Source organism: Euleptes europaea, chromosome 5 (genome assembly GCF_029931775.1).
Source record: "Euleptes europaea isolate rEulEur1 chromosome 5, rEulEur1.hap1, whole genome shotgun sequence".
Lineage (NCBI taxonomy): Eukaryota > Metazoa > Chordata > Lepidosauria > Squamata > Sphaerodactylidae > Euleptes > Euleptes europaea.
In genome coordinates, this window is record NC_079316.1 from 96,544,658 (window position 1) to 96,561,916 (window position 17,259).

Consider the following 17,259-nt stretch of genomic DNA (forward strand, 5'->3'; position numbering starts at 1 on the left):
TTTGGAGTCCATTGGTGATGCTTTCTCATGGACTCAGAATCTTTTCTACGTGTTTCTACCGATTCCATTGTTTAGTAAAGTGCTCAACAGGATTCAGTTGCAAGGAACACATTGCATTCTAATAGCACCATTTTGGCTTCACCAGATGTGGTTCTCCAATCTATTGAGCATGTCCAAGAGTCAACATATTCAGCTGACTCCGGCATCGGATCTGTTGCGCCAGGACTCACTGTGGCACCCTGATGTTACCAAGCTTTGACAGTGTGGTTATTGAATCCACCCGCATGAATTTTTCTTAGGGTATGTTTGATACCCCTTTTACAGACCACATGCCCGTCATAAACGTGTAAGTGGGGAAAAAATCTCAGGTTGGGTATGAAGCAAGGGCCTCTTAGTGCCTTCTTGTCCTTTAGCAGTATTTTGGACTACCTCCTCTCTTTGAAGGATGCGGGATAGACCTCGTCCTCAGTTAAAATGCATTTGGCTGCTATTTCAGCCTTTCACAATTTTATAGATGGCCTTGCAGTTTTTCCCCATCATATACCCAAGCATTTCTTAAAGGGCCTATACAATCTTTAACCCTCAAGGGCCCCAATCTGTCACAGCTCATGTTATCACCTCTTAAACCTATAGCTACATGCCCTGGTTCCTACCTTTTTGTCAAGATCTGCTTCTTGGTTGCCATCACATCTGCCAGGAGAGTAGGTGAGCTGGCAGCACAGGAGGAGGACCCCCACTTTACCCAATTTTTTCCTAACAAGATGGTGCTCTGACCCAATTTCGAGTTTTTGCAAAAAGTTATCTCTAAATTTCAACTGACTCAGGTTGTTTCATTACTTGTATTTTTTTCCTGACCCCTCATCCCCAGCAGAATGAGCCTTAAATGGGTTGGATGTTAAGAGCTCTTTATTATATTATTTACAATGCACACATCTCTTTCATAAGGACTTCAATCTATTTGTTTGTTTTGCTGGGCCATGCAGAGGTCGCTCAGTGTCTTTGGAGGCCTTGTCATGCTGGATAGTTCAGACTATTAAACTACGTTATGAACATGCTTGTGTTTAATGCCCTCTGTCATTCCACCAAGCTCATTCCACCAAGTGCCAAGCTTCTTCAGCTCCAGGTCGAAATCTGCAAAGCAATGACCTGGTTTTCTTTGGACACGTTCATTCAACATTATGCTGTGGACACAGATGCCAGATGAGATTCAGTTGTTGGAAGGGATATGTTACTTTCTCTCTTTAACTGAGAGGCTCACACCCACCACTGAGTACCTAGCATGTTAGTCTCAAATGTGGAACTGCACAGAAGACCAAAGACAAAAACAGGGTTGCATTTACCTGTAACTGTTGTTCATCAAGTTGTCTTCTGTGCAAGCACACATTCCCTCCATCCTTCCGCTCTGTGAGCTCTCTGGTGTTACTACATGTTCTTTCTCGTTTTTCAGATCTGGAGGCTTCGGAGAACAGAAGAAAAACAGTGCTACTCCCTTTGGGAAGGAGGGGTGCCTTTTCAGCCTTTTAGAGCTAAAAAGCTCTCTCTGAAGGCAGGCCTGCGTATGCGCAATCCCAAATGTGTGCCTGCACAGAAGACAACTCAACAAACAACAATTACAGTTAAGTGCAACCCTATTTTCTTCTGAGTGCCTGAAACACGTTTGCTTATTTCTCTCAAATCTTAAGCAACTCTAGTAACACATAATGAATGTAGTTTTACTGTCCTCTGCAATGACTACAGAGATCAGGCAGCCATTACCTGCAGTGATTACACCAGAAATGCACTGCAGTTGCTCTTTGTGTCTGGAAGAGGGGACAAGAAATGCCACAAGCTGCCCTGCAGACTCCAGATCAGTAAACCCAAATTTGGCATCTGGGAGCACGATGGCACCTGCCAATGTGTTTTCTGGGGCCCAGTTTCTTCTTGAGTATAACAGGTAAAATTCTAAGGGGTTTGAATAGAACAGAAAGAAAAGTGGAACTTCTGTTTACGCCCTATTAGTTGTCTAACTGGCAAAGCATTCACCCCACTTTGGGTAGATACATCACAGCTCCACACCCACAACTTGGCCATATATACAGACTTCCTTTAGTCTTTGGGCTTGGAAACCTGTTGCTGTGGCTGTATGTGCAGGGGGTAAGCTCACCCCTTTCTTTGGAAGGTGGAATCAAACAGCGTCTTTTCCTCAAAGCACAAATTTGATCCTGCCATTCTGTGGTGGTTCCTACTGTCACATACTTGCCCTGGGTCTATGTGTTCTCACATGCATCTCATTAACCAGTGCCTTGGGGTACACTGGTAAGGCTGCCTCTGAACAAGTATAAAAGACAGAGCTTCCTTAGCTCCCCCCTTGGGTGCATGTCCTTAGCGTGCATGAGCAGTCTTAGCATGTGGGTGGGATTTCAGACACAGTCTGCTTTAAACAGGAAAGAAACTTACTAAAGATTACTAAAGATTAAACTAGAGCAAAGCTTCTTAAACTGTGGGTCATGACCCCATATGGGGTCGCATAACTGAATGGGGTTGCGAAAAATTTGGCAGTAGTAAATGGTATAATTATATGTATACCAAAGAATTTTAAAATATCAGTAAAATTATTATCAGTAAATGTTTGATTTGTATACCTATTTTATATATCTATATACCCGGGCCGCATAAAAATTTCTCGGGCGAAAAGGGGTCGCGAGTGGAAAAAGTTTAAGAAGAACTAGAACACCTACATGGAAGTAGCCATCATAGTCAAAGAATACAGATCTAAGGAAATAAAAGAAAAACATATCTAAGTTACATCATGCTAGTTACCTTCCGATAAAGCAAACCCATGCCCCTGGTCACAGCACCTGGGCAAAGTGCTTGAACACAGAACAAAGGAAAGGTTCGCCTTTTAACACTTCCGTTGACTTAGGTGAAACCTCCCTCCCCCCAATCCAGAGTTAGAAATCCTGCGCCATGTGGGGGCTGCTCTGCTCTCTACCAATGGGCCTCTTCGCAGGTAGCTCTTGCCCTGATTCCATTTTATGATGCCCATCCATCAGATCCCCTTGGCAGGTAGGCCAAATGGCTGGGTTTCCAGCTGACCCAAAGTTCCTGTTTTTCTTTGCCTCTCCCCCACTCCCAGTGGGAAAATACAGTTTGCCATGGGTTCAGGAACCCCAGTCATAACTCCTACTTGTGTGTGTGCTGTCAAGTCACAGCTTACTTATGGCGACCCTGTTTGGTTTTCAGGGCAAGAAATGTTTGGAGAAAGTTTGCCATTACCTGTCTCTACATGGGCTGAGAGAGTTCTGAAAAAACTGTGACTGGCCCAGGATCGCCCAGGAGGCTTCATGTGGAGGGGGGGATCGAATCTGGTTCTCCCAATTAGAGTCCACCACTCTTAAGCACCACACCTACTACCCTTTCTCACAGCCTCGACAAGATTGAGGATCCTCGCTCTTTATATTTTTGAAGATATAGAGAGTTCAAAAACTGTTGTCCTAAACCAAAGATGAACTGAGACATACAGCCTTCGTTACTATACAGTAGACAAAGAACACGGTATCAATTATAGTAAACCCAACTTTTAATGAACCCAAGAATAATTAATTATCTGAAGCATGGTGGCTGGTCATGAATTAGAGTGCGCTGATCCCCTTCACTCATCCTGAGCAATGGAGATATCATCATCCGCCAAAAATGCACAAGGTGTCATATAGTGGATAAAGATGGTTTGTCCAAATCTATTTTGATGCAAATATATCCAATGTTTGCTTCATATACTGTGAAATACAAGGCAGGAATTCATTTTTGTTTAATGTTTATTTTTAAAGGCTTATACCTGTACTTTTCTGAAAGGTTCGGTGATAGCAAGCACTTGCTAATTTAACAGTGTACAATTTTCATGGTTTTCTTTTTAGAGGAATCATCTTTTTGGCTTCCCTTGTATGGCAGCATGTGTTGTCGTTTAGCTGCTCAACCATCCTGCATGACCAAGAACAAGATGGCGGGGTTTCTTAATCAACAGGTACAAAAGACCTTGAGATATCTCTTCCTAATATTTAAATTGTATTCAATCAATGGTGAACACTTCTGCCTTGGAGCTTTATTCTGCATGGGAAAATTTCTGTCTTGAATTAATGTTGTACACAGAATGCTCACTCTGTCAATACTCTTAACATCGAGCACAGCAAAATTAAGAAGGAAAATCTGAAAGGTTTTCCAGACTAGGTATTGATACAAATACTTAAAATATCGAAACTATTTAAATGTTGCCTAAATGGGTCTAGCTGAGTTTTTAAAATAACTCTTATGAAACTTTTAAGCTCATTGCTTCTTAAAATGTTACACTTACAGCCCATTCCTGAGGGGCAGGGCTGCGCCAGTGACTGGGCAACTGCTCCATTGGGTTGCACGGTGCTATGCCACCTCATAAGGTGTCTGTGCCATCCTGGGCAGCATAAGTGGCACGGACGCCAGCTCAGCCCCTTCCTGGCCTCCTAAGGACTTTCGGCTCAGGAAGGGGTTGTTAACCTTTAGAAAGATTATATTGTTTTCTGTGGGTGTATTTCTATTCCTTGCCTGATAACTGAGTGTTATATTAGTGGCAGAAGCTGCTCAATATTGAAGACCTGACAACATTTATGTTGAATCTTGAAAATGTTGTGTTCCTAATGAGTGTTAGGTCAGCCTGGATTCCAAAAAGCCATAGTTTGATGTTGAGTTTTTGCTAGGGGATATTGTGGAACATAATAGCAATTTCAAAGTGAAACTGTATGCTAACGTTGTTAATTGTTGCCCTCCTTGCATCAATTTGGTCTCTTTAAAAGTGGGTAGGGCCAGTTGCATGGGGTCTTTTCACTGAATCATTTCTCTCCTGGTTGTGTGATAGGTGGGAAGACAGTGTGATTTGCCTTGGTATATGTTTCCTCTATTTGCATGTTGAGAGCCAACCTGTAGTAGTTAAGAGCAGTGGACTCTAATCTGGAGAACCGGGTTCAGTTCCCCACTCCTCCACATGAAAGCTTGCTGGGTGACCTTGGGCCAGTCACAGTTCTCTCAGAACTCTCTCAGCCCATGTGGAGGCAGGCAAAGGCAAACCTTCTCCAAACATTTCTTGCCCTGAAAGCCCTACGGCAGTGATGGCGAACCTTTTAGAGACCGAGTGCCCAAACTGCGACCCAAAACCCACTTATTTATCGCCGAGTGCCAGTGCGCACCACGGCAACACGGCACAGCCCTAGGCCAGTGGTCAGCAAACTCATTAGTCAACAGAGCCAAATATCAACAGTACAATGATTGAGATTTCTTTTGAGAGCCAAATTTCTTAAACTTAAACTATATAGGTAGGTACATTGAATAAAACTTGATATCATACTTAATAATGATCTTATTTGTTGATAAAAATTAAATTGTAAGTCCCTGCCATTTCCCCCTCCCCATCTGGAGTTCTCGTCTGGAGGCCTGGTTTACCGCCATAACAGCCTATTGGTAGACCTGGCCTCCGGCTGAGTCCCATTGGGAGGCCAGGTCTACCCATTGGCTTTCTTGGCAGTAGACCTGGCCTCCAGAGGCCCATAGAAGCCAATTGGCAGACCTGGTCTCTGAAGGGGGACTTTTTCCCCTCCTCAGAGTCCAGGTCTACCGCCAAGAAAGCCAGTGGGTAGACATGGCCTCTGAGGGAAAAAAGTAAATAAGGTATCCATAAAATTAAATCATGACAATGACTGACAAACACTGTACATTTTCCCCATCTGCATTCTAAAAACTCTGGAGGGGGGTTTATTGTTGAGTTGTGGATCTGTGTGGCAAATCCAAGGCAAAACCTCCCATTCATAAATGGCCAATAACCCCCCATACAGAGTTTTGAGAATCTGGATGGGGAAAATGTGCATCTGAGTGGCAAATCCAAGGCAAAACCTCCCATTCATAAATGGCCAATAACCCCCATGCAGAGTTTTGAGAATCTGGATGGGGAAAATGTGCATCTGAGTGGCAAATCCAAGGCAAAATCTCCCATTCACAAATGGCCAATAACCCCCCATGCAGAGTTTTGAGAATCTGGATGGGGAAAATGTGCATCTGAGTGGCAAATCCAAGGCAAAACCTCCCATTCACAAATGGCCAATAACCCCGTCCCGCTACGGCCGTTAGCCCTTCCGTCGCGGGCCCTCTACAACGCCGTGCACTTACCGCACAGAGGGGCAACCCATGCCTGGAGGCTAGCTCAGGGGGCTGTCTTCCGTCCCCAATGGAGGGAGCCGGGAGGGCAGCACGTGCGCCAACAAGCGGCCCTTCGGTTGCATTGCCGGCGAGGGAGGACGGTGGCCGCGTGAGCGGCCTGGGGGCCGGGGGGAACCAAGGCCCGGCTGGTCCCTTGCCAGTACGTCCGCTCTCTCCTACAGGAAGCCGGCACGAGAGAGGAGCACAGTGAGGGACCTTCCCACAAACGGCCGGGAGACAGGAGGACGAACAAGGGGGAGGCGAGGGGAGGCGGAGACACACGCCGCCAGCTTCTGAGCGGCCCGCCGGCCAGCTGGGCATCGGACGAGCGCGGGCGGGGCGGAAGGCGAAGGGTTGGACTGGCCGGCACGAGAGAGGAGCAGAGCGAGGGACCTCCCCACAAACGGCCGGGAGACAGGAGGACGAGCGAGGGGGAGGCGAGGGGAGGCGGAGACACGTGCCACCAGCTTCTGAGCGGCCCACCAGCCAGCTGGGCATCAGACGAGCGCGGGCGGGGCGGAAGGCAAAGGGTCGGACCCTTCTCCTTCCGCCCCGCCCGCGCTCGTTCGACGTCCAGCTGGCCAGCGGGCCGCTCAGAAGCTGGCGGCGCGTGTCTTCACCTCCCCCTTGCTCGTCCTCCTGTCTCCCGGCCGTTTGTGGGGAGGTCCCTCGCTCTGCTCCTCTCTCGTGCTGGCCGCAGCTCAGCTGAGGGGCAGAGAGGGCTACGTGTGCCGGAAATGGCACGTGTACCATAGGTTCGCCAACACAGCCCTACGGGGTCGCCATAAGTCAGCTGTGACTAAATGTTCAGCCATGTCTTCAGGAACCAAATTTTATGTTTGTCTTAGTCCATAGTGACATATTATATAGCAAAATACAATAATGTTATGAGGGCAAGTATGTGACTCTTAAGGCTGCCTCATTAGTTGAAAAGGTAGCTTTCCACGTGTATTCATTCTTTTTGGTTTTCTGAAAATGATGGGTCATTAAAAAATCGACTATGGTAAAGCAGTGTGTAGCAGTAACAGATTACATCTTTTCTTCTTATAGCAAATGATAGGGAAGTTGACTTCCTGGAGGAGGCTGTACTGTGTGCTAAGAGGTGGAGAGCTCCTTTGTTACTATACACCAGAAGAAATAGAAGCTAAAGTGGAGCCGTCTTTGACCATTCCTGTCAGCAAGGTAATATGGCCTCAGCTAATTGTCTAAAGTTGAATTCTGATGCTATTTTTTGTAGGTTATCTTTAATTCAGTGCCTACCGTATACACCCATGTATAAGCCGACCCGCGTATAAGCCGAGGTGCCTAATTTCTCCCCAAAAATGGGGAAAAATTAGGCACCCGTGTATAAGCCGAGGGTCGGCTTATAACCCCTCCCCTCCCCCCCCCCGCAGGCTTACCTTACAGGGCTCTCCAGCGGCGAGGGTCCGGCGGCGGCGCGGCCCGGGGGGGGCGAGGCAGCCTTCCTGCAATTGCAGGAGGCTGCCCCAGGCCGTTCCCGGCGGGGAGAAGCGGCGACATGGCGGCACGGCACGGGGGGGCGGGGCAGCCTTCCTGCAATTGCAGGAGGCTGCCCCAGGCCGCTCCTGGCGGGGAGAAGCGGCGGCGCCGCCCGGGGGGCCCGGGGCAGCCTTCCTGCAATTGCAGGAGGCTGCCCCAGGCCGCTCCCGGCGGGGAGAAGCGGCGCCGCCGCCCGGGGGGGGGCCGGGGCAGCCTTCCTACAATTGCAGGAGGCTGCCCCAGGCCGCTCCCGGCGGGGAGAAGCGGCACCGCCGCCCGGGGGGGCCGGGGCAGCCTTCCTGCAATTGCAGGAGGCTGCCCCAGGCAGCTCCCGGCGGGGAGAAGCGGCAGCGCGGCCCGGGGGGGCGGGGCAGCCTTCCTGCAGTTGCAGGAGGCTGCCCCAGGCCGCTCCCGGCGGGGAGAAGCGCCGCCGCCGCCCCGGGGGGGGGGCTGGGGCAGTCTTCCTGCAATTGCAGGAGGCTGCCCCAGGCCGCTCCCGGCGGCAGGAAGCAGCATGGCGCGGCGGTAAGTTTCCCCCCTTCCTCCCTTCTCTTTCCTCCCTCCCCCCGTATTGACCCGCGTATAAGCCGAGGCCGGCTTTTTCAGCCCATTTTTTGGGCTGAAAAACTCGGCTTATACGCGAGTATATACGGTATTTTGTTAAATTCTGTATGCAAATGGTGATATGAAGTTCCCTTCATGCCAGGTCTGTATGTTAGCAGCAAAGTTGCTGGAGAGTCTCTAGGCCAGTAACTGGTTCCAAGTTGGTCCTAAACTAAAACAGCTTTCATTGGAGTTGGTATTTCGTGGGTAGTTCAAAGCTTGAATTAGTGCAGTAAGAAGAACTAGCATGAAATGATAAAATTGTGGTGCTTGAGAAGAAAGCAAGCGAAGGGATGGGTGCATGGGGTGTGAGAGAAACATTTTGGTCAGGTTTTCAGTAGACTAGTGTCTGAAGTTTCATTGGAATCCATCTATCTGAGTTTTACAGCCTAATGGTCAGGTCTTCGATCACTCTTACAAGAATGTAAAAATGTTCTAAAGAGCATGTGGTTGTGTGTGTGTAAAGTGCTGTCAAGTTGCAGCCACCTTACAGCAACCCAGGAGGTTTTCAAGGCAAGAGACTTTCAGAGGTGGTTTGCCTCTCCATAGTGACCCTGGTATTCCTTGGTGGTCTCCCACCTTACTTAGCTTCTGAGATCTGAGAAGATCAGGCTAGCCTGGCCAATCCCGGTTAGGGTGAGCATATGGTTAGGGGTGTGCTTTATACATCAAATGCAGAACCAGTGCAAACGTTCTCCCTCTGCTTGTAAGCAGTCCAGGCTTTAATATACATCAATGCTTGAAAACAATCTTGATGCACGTTGTAATATGCCAAGGCAGCTGCACAATAATGTTAGAATATCACCTTCTTAAAGGACTGACATTAAAAAAATATTTTTGGTGCAACTTTCTAGATTTACCCAAAACTAATTATAATGAAGTTCCTAATGCCATCAATATTTAGATTCAGGCTGCAACCCACTATTTTCATGACTTCTCCTTACACTGCTCTGAGGCAATTTGCATACAGGAGCTGCAACAAGGGCCGAATTGCCGATGTCGTTTGGTACATTTATGCAATTCCTATGTCCAAATGTTCTTGGAGCAGCAGATTAAGAAGCCACTGTGAACTAGTTACCATGTAAGCATGTAGGATCTTAGGCTAGAAATTGATGAACTTAAAAAAAAAGTTTAATCCAAGGGTTAAATACATTGTATGGTTATTGTACTGCTCTGTGTGTGTGTGTGTGTGTGTGTGTATGTGTGTTAAGTGCTGTCAAGTCGCTTCCGACTCATGGCGACCCTATGAATCAATGTGTTCCAAAATGTCCTACCTTTGACAGCCTTGCTCAGGTCTTGCAAATTGAGGGCTGTGGCTTCCTTTATTGAGTCAATCCATCTCTTGTTGGGTCTTCCTCTTTTTTCTCTTTTAGGGTGCTAAGTACCCTAAATGACCTAGTATTCAGAATCAGTGCAAGAAAGCTCAGTATCAAGCACTCAGAGGTGGAGATGTTTATCCAGAGACGTGGGTAGCATGCAGTATTGTTTAAATACCTAGTTTTAGCAGCAAGTCTGTGTGTTTCGCTAGAGAGGTTTAACTTTAATATGCAGCTCCTTGGCTACATTCCATCTGTTGCATAATGTATCACTGCTTCAGAAGCATATCAGCCTATTACTCCTGAGGTTAGCGTCTTCTATCCCTTAAATAATCAAATGAGGTATAAAATGTCTCTTGCGTGAGAATCTCTTTTGTCTTATAAATGTGTTTATGGCACAAGATACATAGCAAGCACTAAATGAACTTATGTCACTCGGCGGATTGAAGTTCTAACCTGTCAAATGTAAATCTATTTGACTTAATTTTATACTGGTATCTATGGTTACCTGCATTAATAGGACACAGCATTTATGGATGAATTACTTATCTGCTATTTTTAGAATGAAAAAATTTAAATGAGCAAATTCATCAGATATGCTACAAACAGCTGTGTGTGTATTTCAAGCAGCTCCTCCAGTAATGCCTCCTTTAAAATGTATCCTCTCAAGAATGTTTTGCAGATTTTCAGCCCAAAAGGTTTTTTCCCCATGACAATATATGTAACTTACTTTTTATAGTCATGTATTTAATCTTTGCTGATGTGAGGTGACATGCAGTAGAAAAGGCAGTATGTGTTTGAAGTGAAATGAGATTAAATAAGAAGCTTTCTGTTACTGGTAGATGTTTGGCTTGTAGCAGAGAAGGGCTTAATGACCATCTCACTTTGCTGAACAAGGTGGTAGTTTGTTTTTATTTTCGATTACAACTGTTGGACAAGGTGAGCAATCAGGTATTTTGGTACGTACATGGCAAAGATTAGGCTAAAATCCTGCTCAGTTCACTTGCACTTGCTGTATATGGAATTTTAACCTCTTTGTGTGTGTTTTGAAGACAGGAAAGCAGGCATCACTGAATTGGAATGATTCAGTAATTGTAGGTTTTAAAACGTGGATTGCTAATTGAATGTAAATGTTACCTTGGCTTCACAACAGCTACATTTCTATGAGTGTGTGGCTAGGATAATGTTTGGTCTGTTAAACCATGTGGGCTCACCCTACACGTCATGGGCAGGACCTGTGTTCTTAGCTGACCCAACCACCGGTGAGAAGGTGATCACGCAATTGGCACAGATTCCGTGGGCAGCATCAATATACTGTCCCTTACCCACAGCTGAGTCACATAAATGCTGTTTTAAGATGTAGACTAGCAACTCACAGTAAAGTGGCTCTACTATAGTTAGGGCAGCATTTACATTCAACAATCCACATTTTAAAATCTACAGTTACCTAATCATTCAGTGCACTGGTGTTTCCCAAAGAACAGCTTTTAGTTCATTGAGTCAGCACAAGCTATTTATATACCTCTTGTGATCTGGTTTCTTTCCCTTGAGAAAACATGAATACATGAAGCTACCTTGTAGAGAACCAGATCCTGGCAAGGTCAGTATTGTCTTCTCAAACTGGAAGTGGTTCTCCAGGGTCTCAAGTAGATGTCTTTCACATCATCTGCCACCTGAGCCTTTAAAGTGGAGATGCTGGGGATTGAACCATGGACCTTTGGAATGCCAAGCAGATGCTCTACCATTGAGACACAGGCCTCCCCCAAACACCCGCTTTATTAACTGTCATTGCACATTCACTTTTAACGGATAGCTGTGCAGTTTAAAGTGATGAAAGCAAAGGATGCTAAAATTATGTTTTTAAAAACTTGTAAATGGTTAATGGTTAACCAAACAAGAAGTTTGGTTGCAACAATCCAGTTTGTATTTATAGACACACTAAGAAGACTTAGCTTCTCCAATTATGTGCCGAGTTGGGACTCCATCTCTTGGAATCTAGAGCATGGGTTTTGGCCATTAGATTTTGGTTGCACCTCCACTTTCAAACTCCATCAAATAGCTTATAGCTAATCTACTTGCTGACCCTTATACCTCTAAATGGTCACTTTCGATATCACAAAAAATGTACTCTTTAGACATCGATGTGGAGGCTATGGTCAACTCTGGAGAAGCCTACATTGTCCGGGTAATTCAAAGGAGGATCTGGGATATAGAACAAATAATAATAATTGCTGGAGCGAACAAACAATTTTTTTAAAAAAATTATTGGAGTTGATTTTTGTTTCCAGTGACTGGCAAAGGTCGTTCTAGCCACAGTTATTATATGTAACACCATACAAAGTTGATCTTTAGCTAGATTAGGTACCAGATTTAACAAGAATATCTCGGGTTTACATGGAATATCTACCTGCATTCCAACAGTTAGACATTTCAGTATGATAGAGGTCTGTAAAATTATGCATGGTTTGGAGAGAGTGGACAGGGAGAAGCTTTTCTCCCTCTCTCATAATACTAGAATGCAGGGTCATCTGCTGAAGCTGGAGGGTGAGAGATTCAAAACTGATAAAAAGAAATATTTCTTTGCACAACACATAAATAGTGGAACTCCCTGCCCCAGGATGTGGTGATGGCTGCCAACTTGGAAGGCTTTAAGAGGGGAGTGGACATGTTCATGGAAGAGAGGAGTATACATGGCTACTAGTAAAAATGGATACTAGTCATGATGCATACCTATTTTCTCCAGGATCAGAGGAGTATGTCGAATATATTAGGTGCTGTGAAACACAGGCAGGATGGTGCTGCTACAGTTGTCTTGTTTGTGGGCTTCCTAGAGGCACCTGGTTGGCCACTGTGTGAACAAGCCACTGGACTTGATGGGCCTTGGTCTGATCCAGCATGGATTTTCTTATTTTCTTATATATTATAATACAGTTCAACAACATAATTCACTGCCAATTTTAGTGCTATATGTCTGTTACCCTATTCTTATAACTCTGTGATTATGAAACACCTCCATTCTCTAAAAGCAATTCTATGCAATGCAATCCAAACTATTTTCTCATCTCTGCCTTAAATACAAGTTGGTTGTAATGAGCTCCATTATATGTATGTAATATAAATGTAGTATTGTTTTAGTCTTGTTGTGTCTGTAAAATAGAATTAATGACAGAAGTTCCTTGAAAATAAAAATGTTTGGATTGGAAAACAGCCTATTTGACAACTGTTGAGTAACTTCACCCCTTTGCGATTGATTAAAGTTGTTTGTTGGTATGCATTATTTCACAATTTTTTTATTAAAAATGTGTAGGAAACCAGAATCCGTGCTGTGGATAAAGATAGCCAGAAAAAAGCCAAAAACTTTTCTATTATCTACCCTGAGGCTGGGGAAGCTGTGACTCAGATTTTTGCAGTTGAAAACCAGGAAGACCTTTCTAAGTGGACAGAAGCTTTTTGGCAGCACTTCTATGATTTCAGTAAGTAGCTCTGTCTGCTCTTGTGCAGGGACACCTATGTCAGATCAAAGAATGTGCTGAACATTTTGAGCTGGCAGGGCATAACACGCTTGCCATTTGCCAGGAGGAAAAGGATTCTCGCTTTCCTAACACAGCAGCTGGCATGTTCTGCAAGGAACACAGGAAACATTTAAACTTCCCCCTTTCTGGGTTCTTGATTGCTTTGTGCTCTTAATGTTGTAGGGGCTTAGAGGGAACCATTCATTGTGGAATGTTTCAGTAAGGCAAGGGTTCCCAATGTGGTGCCCGTGGGTGCCATGGCACCTGCCAACACCTTTTCTGGAGCCCACCAAATGTTTTCAGAAAGTTGGTGGGGCACATGCCCAGCAGGGCTTCATACTGGCCACTGGAGATCTGATTGGCTGAGCACATTAAAATAACACTATTTCAGAAGCATGGGCCACCACAGTGTTGGTTTTATTTTCTTTCACTCATCTTTCTAGTGTATTTTTTAAAATTACTCCTCTTCTCCCCTGCAGTTAGGCTTCCTCTGTGCATGTGGCCCCACCTCCTGTGACAGCCATCTTGTGGTTGTACCCACCACCCTGTGTCAGAATTCCAAAGATGCCCGCAGGCTCAAAAAGGTTGGGGACCTCTGCAGCAAAGTGTAATAAAAGGAAGGGATTTATTTATTACATATCTCATTTGCTGCTTAGCTGAGCCTTTCGGTATTTGCTTCAGTTGTCTCCTTCCTCCTCCAATGAAGTTATTGGTAATAGATTAATGTTTGTGAAATGTTTGAGAGTAATACCATTAAGGGGTAAACCTAAAAATAGGTTTGGTATGGTTATGAGAATTGATTGCTCAAATTCCGTACTAGATGTTCGAGAAATCCCAGCTTTCTTTACCCCAACAGATGTCAAAGGCGTAATATTTGCCTGAGAGATTATGGCACCCTAGATCAGTCTACCAGCAATCTGGAGGAATTGAAAAAGTTGAGCTACAGTATTTATGAAACAATTGCTCATTATTGTCAGATAGTAATTGTGTGAACTGCCTATAATTATAGTATTCTTTTAAAAGTAGGGCATTTTGAGTTCCGTTAATTGCTTTCTGATTTTCTTTCAGGTCAGTGGAAGCACTGTTGTGAAGAATTCATGAAAATTGAGATTATGTCACCACGGAAACCACCATTGTTCTTGACAAAAGAGGCAACTTCAGTTTACCAAGATATGTGTAAGTGGGAGATAGCAGGGTATTGTAAGTGACATGGAACACAACCTAATGGCCATCTTTCTCTGTAGAATCTATTCTTGCATTGGCATCCTACCCTTTTCAGTGAGGTCTGGATAAGATCAGTAACCAGCATCTGTGTCCAAATAGTTCTCTTTTGTTGGTATAACAGGGAAAAAATAAACACTAAACAACTAACTGCAAGCATCTTCTGACCAAACTGATTGTGAGCTACAATCAGATACTCCTGGGCACTAGTGCCACCATTTTTGTATGTACCAGTAGTTACTAAGCTAGTCATTCAGAGCTGCTAGAATGAAAACCTTTAAGGAGTTTACATAGAACAATTGTTAAAACACTTTAAGAATAGATCTAGAGCCAAATTTCATGTACCAAATGTGACACAGTACAGCCCCCCCCCCCCCAAAGTGTTCCCTTTGGTCTCTAGGTTCAAGAATGTAATGTTTCAGTTCTCTTTATTAAAAACATTCCTCCCTGCATGCAGACAAGTAGTCCAGCCTTCTCGCTCAGACGCTGGATCACATATAACAGAGAAGGGGAGAATGTTCTAAGGTATTTCGGTTCCCATTGGGGATAATAGTGGGGTATAAAGGAAGTAAATATTTTCTGCATGCAAGCATTTTTTGACCTATTAATATTCTAAAATGTGAATGCACACACCCATGACCAACTCTGCTGCCTGATCTTGCTGACTGTATAGATAAGAGCTTTTGTTTTGGGCTGTCTGGAGTCCTCCAGGTATTCACTTGGCAACTGCTGGAGAATTTTTTTTAATTATAGTGCACTGATATATTAGTATATACAAGCAAAGTAATATTTGAACTTTCTTAAATTGCCAAAAAGTAAATCAACAGCGAGATGTAAACTTGTGAAAGGTGCATTACAGTCTTTTAAAAGAAATCAAATAATAAGCTACATTTATTTGCATCAAAATGAAAGGATCTTGCTGACAAATAATGGTATTAAATAGGACCCTTCCCCCCAATTAATGCTATGAATTCATTCCAAAGGTATGAAAGACCACAATGCATTTAGCCTGCTTTTGCAGTGTGAAGAATGGACAATAACTTGATTGAATTCCACATAATGAAGCCTGTCGTACAGTGAAAAGTAAAAACATAATTGAGTTTATTAGTCATAATAGTTTAGAGTGTGGTTTCTTGCTTGGTGTTTCATGGTATTATAGGGGGTGAAAAATATGGGAATTTCCAGTGGTCTTGTAGGAGGGGGTTGTAAAAGTGAGCAGTTTTGATCACTGATGCATTTAGAGAGCAATCCTAAGCAAGTCTACTCAATGGGGCTTACTCCCAGGAAAGCACTCTTAGGGTTGCACTGTATGTAGTTTAAGCAGCCAAGTATCCCATTAATAAGAATTTTATGTTGTCTTAAAATGTTTAACAGGTATTGATTCTCCAGTAAAACATGAAGGATTAATTGATATAGTGCAACGAAAAATTGAAGAAACCAATGGGAAGTTCCTGGTTGGCCAACAAGAACAACGTGTACTCCCTCTGTGGGCTGCCAAGTTTGATGTTTCTCACCAGATGTTTGTGCAGAAAAACAGGATTCCGGGCACTAACAAAGAAATTGCACACCCTAATGAAAGCAAAGGCACCAAAAGACGAGCCCCTCTCCCACCGTCTGATAAGCCACTATATAGTTCAGCAGCACAAACACCATCCACTCAACTGGACAAGGAGAACATTGGGAATAATTCTCCTCTGACACGTAGGGCCTGTTCCTTTGATTCTGGGCAGACTTCCTTTCCTCACTTGCAGAGACCTATTGTGGCTCCTCGCAAATCAGTTACTTGCCGGAAAGGTACCTTCACAGACGATGAAACTCCTGTCTCTTCTATAAAGCCTGTTCCTGCTCCTAGGCAGAAATAAGTCAAAGAGGTGCCTGAGCCTAGATCTCTGTTGCAATCACGGGAATAACGCTGATGTTTGCTTTCACTTCTAAAGAGGGATTTTCTTAAGTCACATTTACAAACTTTCACCAGATCACAAATTTTCACCAGAATGCCTGGAAACACTTTTTGTAACATACAGTTAGAGTTCAAGGTTGTTGAGATTAGAACAAAAATATTTATTTGTAAAAAATGACTATTCTTCCCTCTCCCCCCTTTCAAAAGTTCTCTTCTGTTTCGCAGACCGGAAGTGTAAGCCAGATCTTCAACAAAAAGATACAAATCAGTGGTTTATCCCCTCCCTTTTTTTAAATGATGGAAAACCTTCAGATGAGCTCTGAACTGTTCTGATCTCCAAAACATCATCTTGTCTTTTATAACATAATCATAGTTAACCCATGGATTTCTCCCCGACTTTTTCAAATATGCACTCTCAAACTTGTGAAATGTTGTTCAGCTGGCTCACACTTTGAGGCAAATGAATTTGTAAGAATTAACTAATTAACTGCTGTCTGTATCTGCCTGTAAACGTGTGCATGCCCATTCCCTGGACTCCCCCAGTAATAAGGTTATCTGTACTTATTTTTAATGTGGTTCTGCATGAGGAATTTTCCAAAACATTCAGTGCCACAAGGAAGCCTGTTTGGCTGTTCGCAACACCCTCTGTCCTTTATCCCTGCTCTTCAGCTTCTGCACCATCTTTCTCTCCCAACCCAATGGCATTCAGCTGGAGTTGGTAAGACATATCTCATAATTTCTGCCATGTCGGATGTGGTTTGAGATCCCTCTGGAATGGATTGCGCCAGATACTGATTCTTTTTTCCCTTTCTGAAGGAGTGGCCTTTCCCACTGTTTCTTACATCCCCCCCACTCCAGTGCTTTCCAATGCAATTCTAGCCTACTGAGAGTTCCCAGTTTCTCTGGGGACTCTGGTTAATCAAGCATATGCTTTGTCTTGACCTCAATTAAAAACTTTCAGAACTTGACATTAACACAGTGAATAAACATTTCTTAGAGTAGCTGACTTTGT

The 17,259-nt window shown here is 44.2% G+C and overlaps 1 protein-coding gene across 1 annotated transcript in view; it reads left to right on the forward strand.

The window, feature by feature from the left end:
- Positions 1 to 16,209, forward strand: part of RTKN2 (rhotekin 2) — a 57,856-nt gene extending 41,647 nt beyond the window's left edge. Inside the window, exons 10-14 of the mRNA XM_056850522.1 lie at positions 3,894 to 4,000; positions 7,246 to 7,377; positions 12,922 to 13,087; positions 14,195 to 14,302; positions 15,722 to 16,209. Of these exons, the coding sequence (XP_056706500.1) occupies positions 3,894 to 4,000; positions 7,246 to 7,377; positions 12,922 to 13,087; positions 14,195 to 14,302; positions 15,722 to 16,209 (1,001 nt within the window). The remainder of the gene's footprint in view (positions 1 to 3,893; positions 4,001 to 7,245; positions 7,378 to 12,921; positions 13,088 to 14,194; positions 14,303 to 15,721) is intronic.
- The last annotated feature ends 1,050 nt before the right edge of the window (positions 16,210 to 17,259 follow it).